At 48.2% G+C, this 14,033-nt stretch overlaps 1 protein-coding gene, 1 non-coding gene and 1 pseudogene across 2 annotated transcripts; 2 read left to right on the plus strand and 1 right to left on the minus strand.

The window, feature by feature from the left end:
• Positions 1-2,781: 2,781 nt before the first annotated feature.
• Positions 2,782-3,291, minus strand: LOC129006559 (FAM231A/C-like protein). The gene has a single exon (XM_054436317.1). It carries the CDS (start codon positions 3,289-3,291, stop codon positions 2,782-2,784), a length of 510 nt encoding a protein of 169 aa, XP_054292292.1.
• On the plus strand, positions 3,290-6,923 carry LOC129007628 (uncharacterized; annotated as a pseudogene).
• A 62-nt stretch (positions 6,924-6,985) lies between these two features.
• TRNAE-UUC (transfer RNA glutamic acid (anticodon UUC)) lies at positions 6,986-7,057 on the plus strand. Its single transcript has one exon. It is a non-coding gene; the product is annotated as a tRNA-Glu (tRNA).
• The last annotated feature ends 6,976 nt before the right edge of the window (positions 7,058-14,033 follow it).

The following is a 14,033-nucleotide window of genomic DNA, read 5'->3' on the forward strand; positions in this document are numbered from 1 at the left end:
ATGATCACCATTCTAACTGGTGTGAGATGGTATCTCGTTGTGCTTTTGATTTGCGTTTCCCTGGTGGCCACTGATGATGGGCATTTTTTCATGTGTCTTTTGGCTGCATAAATGTCTTCTTTTGAGAAGTGTCTGTTCATATCCTTTGCCCACTTGTTTATGGAGTTGTTTGGTTTTTTCTTGTAAATTTGTTTGAGTTCTTTGTAGATTCTGATGAATCTACAGATGAGTAGATTGCAAAAATTTTCTCCCATTCTGTAGATTGCCTGTTCACTCTGATGATAGTTTCTTTTGCTGTGCAGAAGCCCTTAAGTTTAATTAGATCCCATTTGTCAATTTTGGCTTCTATTGCCATTGCTTTTGGTGTTTTAGACATGAAGTTTTTGCCCATGCCTATGTCCTGAATGGTATTGCCTAGGTTTTCTTCTAGGGTTTTTATGGTTTTAGGTCTGACATTTAAGTCTTTAATCCATCTTGAATTAATTTTTGTATAAGGTGTAAGGAAGGGATCCAGTTTCAGCTTTCAACATATGGCTAGCCAGTTTTCCCAGCACCATTTATTAAATAGGGAATCCTTTCCCCATTGCTTGTTTTTGTCAGGTTTGTCAAAGATCAGATAGTTGTAGATGTTTGGCATTATTTCTAAGGGCTCTGTTCTCCTCCATTGGTCTATATCTCTGTTTTGGTACCAGTACCATGTCGTTTTGGTTACTGTAGCCTTGTAGTATAGTTTGAAGTCAGGTAACGTGATGCCTCCAGCTTTGTTCTTTTGGCTTAGGATTGACTTGGCAATGCGGGCTCTTTTCTGGTTCCATATGAACTTTAAAGTAGTTTTTTCCAATTCTGTGAAGAAAGTCATTGGTAGCTTGATGAGGATGGCATTGAATCTATAAATTACCTTGGGCAGTATGACCATTTTCATGATATTGATTCTTCCTACCCATGAGCATGGAATGTTCTTCCATTTGTTTGTATCCTCTTTTATTTCATTGAGCAGTGTTTTGTAGGTCTCCTTGAAGAGGTCCTTCACATCCCTTGTAAGTTGGATTCCTAGGTATTTTATTCACTTTGAGGCAATTGTGAATGGGAGTTCCCTCATGATTTTGCTCTCTGTTTGTCTGTTATTGGTGTATAAGAATGCCTGTGATTTTTGCACAAGAAGTTTGTATCCTGAGGAGTCATTTTAAAAATAAATATGTTGCAAATGACTTTTCCCAGTCAGTGAAAAGTCTGACTGAAAGCTGTCAACTGAAAAATCACACAATTTATAGATTTAGAAGAGAGATTTTATTTTTTATAAAGAGTTACAGCCTGCAAGGTGGCCATTCTAACAGACTGGGAGGCATACCCTCCTGCTGAAACCCAAAAAGTAGGTTTCCAAGGAGGGGAGTGGGGAACAGGGATTTATGTTGATCTGGTGGGCCACATATACATATTCAACAGGGAATAGGAGGAGCTCTGAATATTCGTGAAGGGATCCTGCTGCATGCATGCTGAGTAAATATGCCTGTTACATGCAACCCATATTCACTTTGGAGTGGAGACAACATTTAAATACTTTATAATTAGGCCCTATGCTTCAAAAAGTGAAGCAGGGACACAAAGGCAATCAAGTGCACAGCCTCTGTAAACTGTCCAGAACCAGTCCACAGCCAGTGGTCTCTTATCAAGGGAAAGTTGCTGAAATCAGTCTCTTGTCCAATCAAAGCTGTAGTTATGGCTTGTGTAGGGAGGGCTCAGTCAGTTTATGGTAATGGGTGAGCTGCAAGTGCTTCAGCATTGCTTATCTCAAGGTCAGTGCTTGTTTAGCTAGAGAAAAAAAGGAAGAAGAAAAAAAACCTGTGGCAATTAGAACATAGTTTATTCTTTAAATTGAGGGGCGCATGACTCCACCTTGCCTGGTGTGGCCTTAGGTCTTGTTTATAATATGGTATCTTACTGCTGTAAGGAGTCTGTTCTGTCAGTCTTGGGATCTCTATTTTAACAATAATGCTGGTCAGTTGTGTCTACACCACAAAAGGGAGAGAGTATAAGAGAGGTGTCTGAGCTTCCAAATACTGGGCAGGAACTCACTATTTAAGACTTCTCTGGGGTCTCCTTGGCCAAGAAGCGGTCTGTCCAGCTGGTTGGGTGGCTTCAGATTTTAATTTTAGTTCTGAAAGCATTTAATTTGATGAAATTTTGCCATATTTTTTTCTTTATATTTAAAGCCTGTTATGTTCTATAAGAAATGTTTCTACTCAGGATAGTGAGTGGATTCTCTTAATTTTATCTCTCTATGAGTTCCAGAGTTTCAGTTTTAATTTTTAAATTGATGACATCTAAAATTCTACTCCTAACCAAAACATTCTTGGGGGTGACCAAGGACAACTCCAAAAATCTTCCATAAATGGAAGTAAGACTTACTCCTTAAAGAACTTACTGGGATCCTGAGCTGCAGGGCACAGTGGCTTGAGTGCACCTCTGCTCTTAAGACTATTCAGAAATTGTCTTTGTGAACCCATCAGGCTGTTTCAAAATCAGCAATTTAGGGCTTGCTTGCAACATGCAGGTACGCGGCAGCTGTGTTTTGGATCTCGTGAGTGCCTGCATGCATACTTCCCCGGGAATTTTCTAAATTTGAATTCTCATGGTATTTCAAGTGGCTTAGTTGTCTCTTTCTTTTGCCTACTGCCACACACATACCACCAAATCCTGCACTCCAAGCTTCTCCTTCTGCACCCTGAACTCCCAACCTCCAGTTAGACAATCCACATCTTCCCACACCTGCCTCAGGCTCCATCAGGCTGCTGTGCCTCCCGCAGCAACCAGGCCAGGGGGAATCTGGATTCCTATTACACTTCTGAGGAAGGTGATCAGGGAGCATGGAGGATGTGGGTGGGAGGGGGTGAGGTTGAGGGCAGGAGTACACTGAGGTCTTCTGTCTTCTACCTCATCGGCCCAGGTGCTGCTCTCCCTCTGGTTGTCTGCTTTCAGCCCTGCGTGGGAAATCAAGTCTGCGCCCTGATCTTCCTGACTCTCATTTTGTGAGGAACCTAAATGGATGAGCCATCGCTCTTGTCCCACACGTTCTTTCCAAAAGGTGCCCTCCTCTCTGCTTGCTCCGGGGCCTGCCCTCTGAGCCCTGGCACTCAGACTGGAATGCCGCCCAGTACAGAGGCTCTGCACCCCTGCAGGGGTCTGACGGTTCCACACCAGCAGGATAAAGGCCACTGGGCATGCTGTGGTGGAAAAGCATTCGGAGGTGTGGGCTGAAGGCCTCTCTTTCCACAGTCCCTTTGAAGACCCCATGGAAGTAGGCACCCCTTTGTGGAATGAGGTAGCCCAAGGCCTGGCTTCACATGCAGGCTCTTGGGTCCCAGCGGGTCCTCTCTGTGCCTGGTATAGCCAACTGCTTCATGCATCTTACCCGGTTTCCTCTCCTCCACCACCCAAGCTCCTCCTCGACCCCCTTGCTCAGCTGTCCTCAGGACAGCAAGATCCCCAGCCCTTGGAAAAGCCCATCTCCAGTGCTTGGGGAGGGAGTTGGGTTCAGGTCGTCTAACCACAGAAGAACAGAGAACCTGAGGAAGGAGGAAATCCCTTCCCTTGCTGGGTCTCTTGGCACAGCCCATCCAGGGGTCTGGGTCAGGGTCCAGGCATCCTCTACCCTCCTATAGGACCTGTATTTTTAGGCCCCCGAGGTAGGTCAACGTGGAGTCTTTCCCACTGTTCATCTGGGAACTGAAGGAATATCCCATAGGGCCCTCTCTTACTCATTAGAGACACCCAGAAAATACTCCAGCAGAAACTGGGTGCAGTGTACCAGACCACTATAATTGTAACTACAGGGTGAGGAGGTCAGATACGTTTTGTGACTATTTTGTCTCTGTCTGTGGCTTGCTTGCCTTTTCACTTTCTTAGTGGTATCTTTTGATGAGAAGGTGTGGCTAATGTTGATGAAGTCTCATTTATCATGTCTTTCTTATATATTTTTTTTTCTGTGTCCTGCTTGTTGGTAGGGTAATCCTTGCCTACCAACAAGTCACAAAGTATCCTTGAAATGCTTTATATCTTTACCTTTTAAGTTTTGGTGTATAATGCACCTGAAATTACTTTTGTGTGTAGTGTGAGGGAGAATAACATTGTTGGTCTCCCCACATCCATATAAAAGTCCACTAATTGAAATGATTTATTTTCTTTTATTGAACTGCTTTTATTGAAAACCCATTTATTGACCGTATAGCTGTGGTTCAGTTTCAAGTCTCTTAACTCAGTCTGTTTATCTATTTGTCACTCCTGATGCCTTGTCTATAATAGCTTATAGTAAGCCTTAAAGTCAGATAATACAAGTCCTTGTTCTTTTTTACACATTGCAATAAATTTTGAAATAGGTAATCACTCATAAAACCATCACACACATCAGGATATGCTGTCACTTCATCTGTTTCTGATATGGTTTGGCCGTGTCCTCACCCAAATCTCAACTTGAATTGTACCTCCCAGAATTCCCATGTGTTGTGGGAGGGACCCAGGAGGAGGTCATTGAATCATAGGGGTGGGTCTTTCCTGTGCTATTCTCCTGATAGTGAATAAGTCTCACTATCTGATGAGTTTATCAGGGGTTTCTGCTTTTGCTTCTTCCTCATTTTCTCTTGCTGCTGCCATGTAAGAAGTGCCTTTTACCTCCCGCCATGATTCTGAGGCCTCCCCAGTCATATGGAAATGTAAGTCCAATTAAACCTTTTTTTCGTCCCGAACTCTGTTATGTACTTGGCAGCAGCGTGAAAATGGACTAATACACTCTCATTTCTGAGTGGGACACATGCTCTCACTCACATATGCTGGTTGCTGACTTGTGACTGAAGATTCTCTATTGTACCCTCTAGGGACAATACATCTCCAGTTGTCTGCGGGGAGGATGAACATGCAAAAAATCCACAACACTCAGTACAGAGTCTCGATTTAGTCCCATTAGTCTGAATGGCACTAATGTCCTTATAAAAGGGACCCCGGGGAGCTCTCTCGCCCTCTTTCTGCCTCCTGAGGGTACAATGAGAAGGTGGCAGTCTGCAACCACGACAAAAGGCCCTCACCATAACCCTACCATGTCGGAACGCTGATCTCCGACGTCCAGCCTCCAGAACTGTGAGAAATCAATTTCTGTTGTGAATCAGCCACCCAGTTGATGGTACAGTGTTACAGAAACCCAACTAAGACAGAGATGGAGTCCCATGGAGGGTCTCTAATTTGCTAAGCTGGTCATCAGGCATGATGTTGCCAGTTGGAAACAGGAAGAGCTGACATTTTGTGTATATTAAAGAAGACAGTGGACAGGCCCATTGTGTCGGCTTTGTCCGCCTTGGCAAACTGGAGAGGGAAACTCGATTCACCATCGCCAGCCACGGGAGGACCGGGAGGAACTCCAGAGGAGGTTAGGTCGACTTCATGGTAACTTTAGATCCTGAAACCTCCCAGGATTTTTCTTGTCTTCCCTTTGCTCTCTCTTCTGTCTACCCAACAGGACAGGACTCGCCGCCTTTCTTTCCCGGCAGAAAGGGGTCCGTTGCGGACAGGACCAAAGTGAGCAGCCGGTTTCCCCTACGTGTCCTTCCCGGCCTGGGCGTCTGGGGAGCTCAGGCTGACCCGAGACCTAACTCCCGGCGAGTGGAACCAGCAGGAGCCTGGAAGAGCGCGCGCACCGGGGTGGAGGTTGGGCGCCCGGGGTCGAGAATCGCAGTCAAACCCTCTTCTTCCCGGGGCACTGCGCACCTGCCCCCGGGGATGCCAAAGGAAGTGGCCCATAAAGCTTCTCTGCAACCGAAAGAGGCCTGAAGCTCCAGGAGGGCCGAGAGGAGCCTCGTTGAGCGAACCCAGCCTCTGCCTGGCTGGCCCTGGTCAACAGGCTCAGAAGAGGCCGATTTGGAGGACAGAACGGAAGAAAACACCTAAAGGTTTCGAATCTCATGATGTGGAGATGTTAAAAGCCTCCAATCCTAAGGTCCGACTCTGCGGGGGAGCGAGGGGGTCTGAAGCTGGATCAACCCCTGAGCCTTCATCTGGAGAGTCCTCTGCACAAGCTCAGAGCAGGACGACGCGCATCAGTGGTTCTCAAGAGGGGGCAACTGCGCCCTTATACGCCTCTCCCATCCCGGCTGGGACACTAGGTCACGACTAGGGGAAGCGGGGAGGGAGAATGTTAACCCCCTGGCATCTATCTAGTCAGCGGAGGCGACGGATGCTGCTAAACACCTTACAGTCCACCGGAGGGCCCCTCCCCTACCCCGAGGTAGCCATTCCGCAGAGGTGGAGAGACTCGCGTGAAGCTCAATGCCCACGCACTTAGCCGACGGGAAATCACGAATTGATGACCCGTTGGCTCTTGGATCGGAGGAAAAAACTCAAGCGTCAGAGGGAACTCTGGAAGTTTTGCCCGGAGCCAACGGAAGGGTGGCGTTGCCATCGCCTAAGGTGGGAAAATGGCAGGTGTCACAGGTTGCAGGGGAAGGTCCGAGACCAGCTGAGGGCCCCGGAGCCTTCCTGGAAAGAGTTTCCCATCCAGCCCGTCTCGGCTCCGCATCCGTCTGATTCCTTATGATGTTGAGGGTGCTGGCGTCTGGGTCCTTTATGATGCAGAGGGTGCCCCCGTCTCACCCCGGGCGCCTCCCGTCTCCCGCCTCCTCCTGGCAACCTGGTGCGCGGCTCCGGACCTGGTGACCCACGACCGGCTGGTCACTTGCTGCCGCCTCGCAAAGGCGCATCTCTAGTTCAGTGGTGAGCTGCGGCCGGGTCGCTGCAACTCGCTCCAGGACTCGGGATTCGGTGTCCCTCACGGAGCCCTCGGTGTGTCGCCTGCAGGCTCTTTTTTTGAAGGAAGCAGGGAGGGAATGGCCTTGTGAGAGACTCCAGGAGCAAAGAGCGACCCTCAAAAGGCCCAAGTCCTTCCAGAGCTCAGGGAAAGTGTCGCTTCTGGCCGAAGAAAGGAGAGAAAGCTCCCTCCCGTGTGTCCCTGGTGGTCTAGTGGCTAGGATTCGGCGCTTTCACCGCCGCGGCCCGGGTTCGATTCCCGGTCAGGGAATTGTTTTGCACTGGCCGCCCTCCCGCAGGAATCTTCCTTCACTAGGCTGTCAGCCGGCCTGCTCCAAGGGCCAGAGGCAGAACAGTCTCCGCAGCGAGGGGCAAAGCCGGGCGAAGGAGGGCAAGTCCTGGTGAACCACACACCACTCCTACTTATCTCCGTGTCCCTCATCCGCGGAAGCGGCTTCAGAGAGCGATTGAGGGTCTCGCTCAGGTGTACACAGCCGTGCAGAGATGCCAGCCCCCGTGGAGCTGCACCCAATGAGCTCACCCTCTTTCCCGTCGCCACTTCGGAGGCGCCTATCGGGCTGAGCTGCGAATAACTAAGAGAGAGGCCAAGCCAAGTCATGGCGTTTGTGCCAGCCCCGGACACGGGCACCGGCCAGTCAGCAGAGCCTCCTCACCTCCATTGGCAGCTAACGCGCTCGTTAGGCCTTCGGAGGAGGCGACCGGAGGCGATGCCAGCGAATTTGTTAGGGGGGTGAGCGGCGGGTGAGGTCCTCGAGGGCGGTCCCGTTTGCTGATTGAGCGGTAGAGGGAGGCGATGTTCGCTGACCCAACAAGGACAGCAGGTGGAGCAGGCACAGATGGAAAACTGCTGCCGTGCCCTAAGCAGAAGGCAGGTGTAAAAATCAGCACTAAGACGTCGAAGCGATGGTACCACAGTGAAATCCCACGATGTCTACACTCAACCGAGCACTTGCGCACGCTCCCCCTTTTCCATTCAGTACTCCCAGGAGGGGTTCGGAAGAACCCAGAGTCCACTGTAAGCTCAGGGGACAGCGGGAGCCAGGGAGGTGAAGTGCACAGAGGCAGCGGGCAGAACCGCGGGGGTGAGAGGGCGCGGTGGCTGCGGGGCCGGAGCCGCTGCTGAGAGGCGGCCTGGGTTGTCTTGTGGGGTGACCGTCGGTGGAATCTTTGGTGGAGAGTGGTTTGGAAGAATGGCGAGGGGCGGCAGTGGGGAGGGTGGTGACCCTGAGAGACCGGCCAGGGCGAGGAGGCTGTGCTGTCCCTGCAGACCATGTGCTCCTTTCCACTTACCTGGCAGGGGGAGACCGTGGTCACGAAGGGGGTTCTCCCAGAGTGAAGCTTCTTCATCTCACTCTAGAGTTGCTGATCCCTGTGATTTCCTCAATGTGGGAAACGGTGTTTGTGCTGGAAGAGGCTGCGCTCTTTACCTGACATAAGGGGGTTCAAGACTGACATCGCCTCACGCCCACCCGAAAACGTTTACATGGCTGCCTTGTCTCTTTTTTTTTCTATCCTAAAGTCGCCTCATCTTCACATCCCCTCATTTTTTCTTCCACACTCGAGAGTGTCTCTCTCTCTCATTAAAAGCTCCATCAAATATTTGAAATATCTCAACCAGAAAGACTGCAATAAATGCATTATCTCATTCGTGGAAGCTACAGGCCAGCTAGGTTGAGAGTTGCTTGATGTTTTCTGATAAACGGTGAGGCATAGAGCACTTCGAAGGTTTCTCTTTGGGCGGTTGTTTGTGTACTCTTGGGTTTCCTTCTTTTCCCCAGACAGTATGGCGCTGTGGGGCCAGCGGTAAACCCTGCTTTCCGGCTTTCTGGCTGCAGATAAAGGCTGCAACTGGTGCAGGAATGAAAAGCAAACCAAAAGACACGTGGGTTCGCCCCCCTTGGGTCCAAGATAGCGTCTGACTGTACCAGGATTCGGATTAGAACAGAGGTTGCTGCAGGCACAACGCAGACTACTAACCAGTATAGAATCCCAAGGCGCCCCACACCTACTGCCCGTCGTTTTGCATCCCCACCCCTCTTTTATTTATTTATATATATTTTTGAGAGACAGAATTTCGCTTTGTCGCCCAGGCTGGAGGGCAGTGGCAAGATCTCGGCTCACTGCTACCTCCGCCTCTCAGGTTCAAGCGATTCTCCTGCCTCAGCCTCCTGAGTAGCCGAGACTACAAGCGTGCGCCACCAAGCCCAGCTAATTTTTGTATTTGTAGTAGAGACGGGTTTTCACCATTTTTGCCCGGCTGGTCTCGAACTCCTGACTTCAAGTGAGTGATCCACCCACCTCGGCCTCCCAAAGTGCTGGGATTACAGGCGTGAGCCACCGCGCCTGGTCCCCCGATTTGTTTTTATTAATGTAAAGACATTATGCGATTTTTACTTCATTCTTGGGCAGCTACAGGGTCTTGTTATTTTCTCTCACATCTTCTCCCCGTTTCCCCCTCTCCATTCTGATACATGTCCCATCTTCTCTGCATCCAGCCGGTGCCCTCTGCACGGGCATCCTGAGCTGTCCCATTGTGTCATCCTGGTCTCCTCTGCTTCTCCCTCCTCTTTTTCACCTTTTCCCTTTTGACTCCCCTGCCTCTTTCCCGCTCCCGCCCCACCGACCCCGTCTACTGAAGCCCAGTTCAGTGAAGGGAAAGCAAGCGGAGCAGATGATTGCCTGAAGGCGGCGCAAAAAAACAGAATGAGCTACCATGAGAGCCGTCGGGGAGTTCGGCTTCCCTTGGGCCCTACTTGGCTCAGGCTGGGGTCGCAGATCCAGGCATTTCCAGACGCACTGGCTTCTGAAGCAGGCGAGGGTCAACGCAGGGTGAAGGACATTCAGCCGCCCTTCTGACTTCAGTCACTCAATGCATGCGTTTCTAACGAGCAACAACACGATTAGTCGACTCAGCCTCACCGGTTTTCCGAAGCTTTGTAGTCTGCACAGTTGTCCTGCAGAAAGCGAATGGCAACCCCTAGGGTTTAGTGATTGCTTAATCTATATAGAGATGGAAGCAAGCTGTTGATGTTGTCTCTGTGGCGCAATTGGTTAGCGCGTTCTGCTGTTAACCGGAAAGTTGGTGGTTCGAGCCCACCCATGGACGTGATTTTAAATGTCGGTGGTTGTGGCCAGGCGCAGTGCCTCACGCCTATTAATCCTAACACTTTGATAGGCCGACGTAGGGGAAGCCTCCACTGAGCTCAGAAGTTCAAGACCAGTAAGAATCCCATCTCATTAAAAAAAAAAAAATGCAGTTGTATCTATCTCCTAAGAACTATCACTGTATTGAAAAGTGAAAGACTGTTCCCTTGTGTCCTGTGCATCCCATGAGGACACAAAGCAGAAGGTCCCCCTCCAAGCCTCCTAGAAAATAAGATCTCTGCATAACAAACTAGGTTGTGTGTGTGGGAAACTGAAAGTATTTGAAGAAATAAACTTCAAAAATTCTGCCTTGCTTTCCACAAAAATTAACCCATCACAGTCTGTCTTCAAGTGGCATCATACCTCTTCACATAACTCCTCTCCCTGCCTTTATGCTATTGTCATGCATTTTACTTTACACCTGTTATAAACCTTACAATCCATCTCTGTTACTTTTGATTCAAGAGTCAGATGTGTTTTTGTTTGTTTGTTTGTTTGCTTTTGTTGTTGTTGGTGGTGGTAATTTTAAGACGAGTCTTATTCTATCAGACAGGCTGGAGTGCTATGGCACAGTCTTAGCTCCCTGCAACCTCTACTTTCTGGGTTCGAGCGATTCTCCTGACTCAGACCCCTGAGGAGCAGAGATTACAGGCTTGGGCCACCACATCTGACTAATTTTTGAATTTTTAGTAGAGAGGAAGGTTCACCATATTGGCCAGGCTGGTCTCGAACTCCTGACCTCAAGTGATCCACCTACCTCGGCCTCCCAAAGTGCTGGAATTACAGGCGTGAGCCATCGTGCCCGGCTAAACAGTCAGATGTTAAAATTATATATTTGCCTACGTAGATGTCATTTCTAGTGTCTTTTCTTTTTCATCCAGATTTTCATCCGGTGTCAGTTTCATTCTGCCTGGAGGACTCCTTTAACTTGTCTATTAGGTGTCTTAAACTTGCACTATCATTCACTGATGCTCTGTTCATTTAAAAAAAAGAATTGTTGGCCAGATGCGGTGGCTCACGCCTGTAATCCCAGCACTTTGGGAGGCTGAGGCGGGCGGATCAGGAGGTCAGGAGATTGAGACCATCCTGGCTAACACGGTGAAACCCCGTCTCTACTAAAAATACAAAAAATTAACTGGCCGTGATGGCGGGCGCCTGTAATCCCAGCTACTCAGGAGGCGGGAGAATGGTGTGAACCCAGGAGGCGGAGCTTGGAACCTGTCAAAAGGCATTCTTAGCCTTAAAAGAAAAGCCAGAGACATCCCTTGCCTCAGGACTCTCGAACTTAGAAAAACCTTTTACCCTCTATGTGGATGAATAACAAGGGACAGCTTTGGATGTTCTAACTCAAAGGCTGAGGAATTACTTTGGACCAGTGGCTTATTTTTCTAGACAGCTAGACCAGGTGGCAGCTGGGTGACCAGGAAGCTTGAGATCTGTGGCTACGGTCACTCTATTGTTAGAAGAAACAAGTAAGTTTACCTTGGGACAACAATTAGATGCCATACCACACCACCCCCACCTCCTGCCACCCCATGAAGTACAGACCAGAGGGTCCTAGAGGTAAAAGTACACCAATGGCTAACAGGTGGCCAGTTACTTAAATATCAGACCCTTCTGCTTGACACCCCAGATGTTACCCTGAAAGTATGCTGATTTTTAAACCCTGCTACTCTGTTGCTGGACCTGACGTCTCAAGAAACAGATCCGCAACTCATTGACTCCTGTGTGAAAACCACGGAAGAGCTTTACTCTAGAAGGCCCAACCTTGAAGACAAGCTCTTGTCTAACCCCAATGTTGAGAGGTTTAGAGATGGAAATAGCTTTATTCATGAGGGAGGAAGAAAGGAAGTTTAGCCAACAAGAAGTCACTGAGGCCAAGGGTTTACCTTCTCAGACTTCTTCTCAGAAAGCAGAATTAGCCGCTGTAATTAGGGCCTTCCAACTATAAAAAGACTTAAGCTGGGCACAGTGGCTCATGCCTGTAATCCCAGCACTTTGGGAGGCCGAGGTGGGTGGATCACCTGAAGTTGGGAGTTTGAGACCGGCCTAGGCAACATGGCGAAACCCCGTCTCCCCTAAAAATACAAAAATTAGCCAGGTGTGGTGGTGGGCACCTGTAATCCCAGCTACTCGAGAGGCTGGGGCATGAGAATCCCTTGAACCTGAGAGGCAGAGTTTGCGATGAGCTGAGATCATGCCAATGCACTCCAGCCTGGGCGACAGAGCAAGACTCCGTTTCAAAAAAAGAAGAAAAAAAACCCAAAAACCTCAAGAGTCAATGTGTTGACTGACTGTAAATATGGGTTCCTGGTGCTCCATGCTCATGCAGCCGTAGGGAAGGAAAGGGGACTATCAAGAGCCAAGGGATCCCCCATACAACTTTACTCAGATCTTGGAACTTTTAGATGCTGTCCAACTCCCAAAGAAATAACAATTATTCACTGCAGGGGACACCAGAAGGGAGACACTTTTATTATTAGAAGAAATTCCCTTGTGGAAAGAGCAACTAAGGCCACAGCTAAGGAAACCCTGGTATTTCAAGCTGCTGTGCTACTACCAGGTACTCCATCCATGTCAGTGACACCATACTATACCCCTAAGGAAATTAAAGGAACTGAGTAAAAGGCTTCCAGTGAGAACCCGCTGGATGGTTGCTAGAAAAGAACAAACTCTATCCCTGAGGCTGACAAAAGGGAAATAATTAAACATTTTCATGATTCCTCACATTTGGGACAGGATTTTCCATTCAAATTAGTTTCCTAAATATTCTTGGGGAAGGGACTGTTCCAAACTATAAAAAGGGTTACCACTCAGGAAGCCACCCCATATCCCAATCCCTGCTTAAACCTGTAAAACACCAAGGAACAGACCATGGCAAAGACTGGCAGACAGACTTAACCCACATGCCACCTTACAGGGGACTACAAGATTTGCTAGTATTTATAGACACTTTCACCAGGTGGATAGAAGCTTTCCCCATGAGGACAGGAAAAGTATTGGAAGTGTCTAAATTCTCAAAGAAATCATTCCAAGATTTGGATTACCAAAAGGTTTGCAAGGTGACAACTGACCTCCCTTCACAGCTAAGGTGACCCAGTGAGGTCATGCCTCAGCCTTACCTATCTTCACTCCTCATGGAGATCTCAGTCTTCGAATAACAGAAAGCCAATCGTGACATTAGCAAAACTCTTTCAGTTTTGGGGCTTGCCTGCCCTGCGTCACTATCATTGTTTCCTCGGGTTTCCCAGGAATGTACATGTGTGAGACTGCCACACGCTTATAGATCTGTTTCCGTGCAAGGAAACAGGAATATCTTGCCTGTGGCTTCCAGAGTTGGAGATACATGTAGTTGCACCACTGAGTGCTAACATTGAATTTTGGAATCAAGTGATGCATTCAGACTGGTTGCTTTCATTCTGTGGGATACATGTAGTGAACACATTCATGATTGAGTTTCCTGCTTTTAGCTGGAGCAAGAAAGTTTCATAATTGTGATTTGTATGAAAAAATCATGGGCAAGGGAATGGGTGTAAAATAAACTTTATTGTCAGAGGTTTTGAAAGGCTCATGCTTCAAGGAAAACGGACATATGCTGAAGAGCTGATAAACTGTCTACAGCAGTGTTATTCTAACTTAATCTTGATTCCAAGTTCTTTCCATTTTCCTCCAGCTGCTATTGACTCCAGTTATATATAGGATGGGGGAAAGGGGATTATCTATGAATCTAGGCATCATTGTCTCTTGGGCAGTTATCACATTTGCAGATGGAAGGGATGTGATTTCTACGATCAAACTATGCATTTGGAGTACAAATCTGGAGTGACTGTAAAATTCAGTTCTCAGAGGTGAGCTTACAGATTTGGACTTTCAAATGTTCTGTTGTTTTAGTTTTTCTCATCAACTGGGGAACTGTTTGTAACTAAGCTTTGTTAAAAGTAGAGAAGAGCTTTTCATAGTTCCAACATTAGTTGTTACCTGAAACAAACAAAAACACACACACATACAACTAAACAATAATCTTTGGTGAGGTCTTGCTGATACCTGAGGCTGGAGTGAGAGCTAAATGGTGATACAGGCCA

The sequence above is a fragment of the Pongo pygmaeus genome, chromosome 1 (genome assembly GCF_028885625.2).
Source record: "Pongo pygmaeus isolate AG05252 chromosome 1, NHGRI_mPonPyg2-v2.0_pri, whole genome shotgun sequence".
Lineage (NCBI taxonomy): Eukaryota > Metazoa > Chordata > Mammalia > Primates > Hominidae > Pongo > Pongo pygmaeus.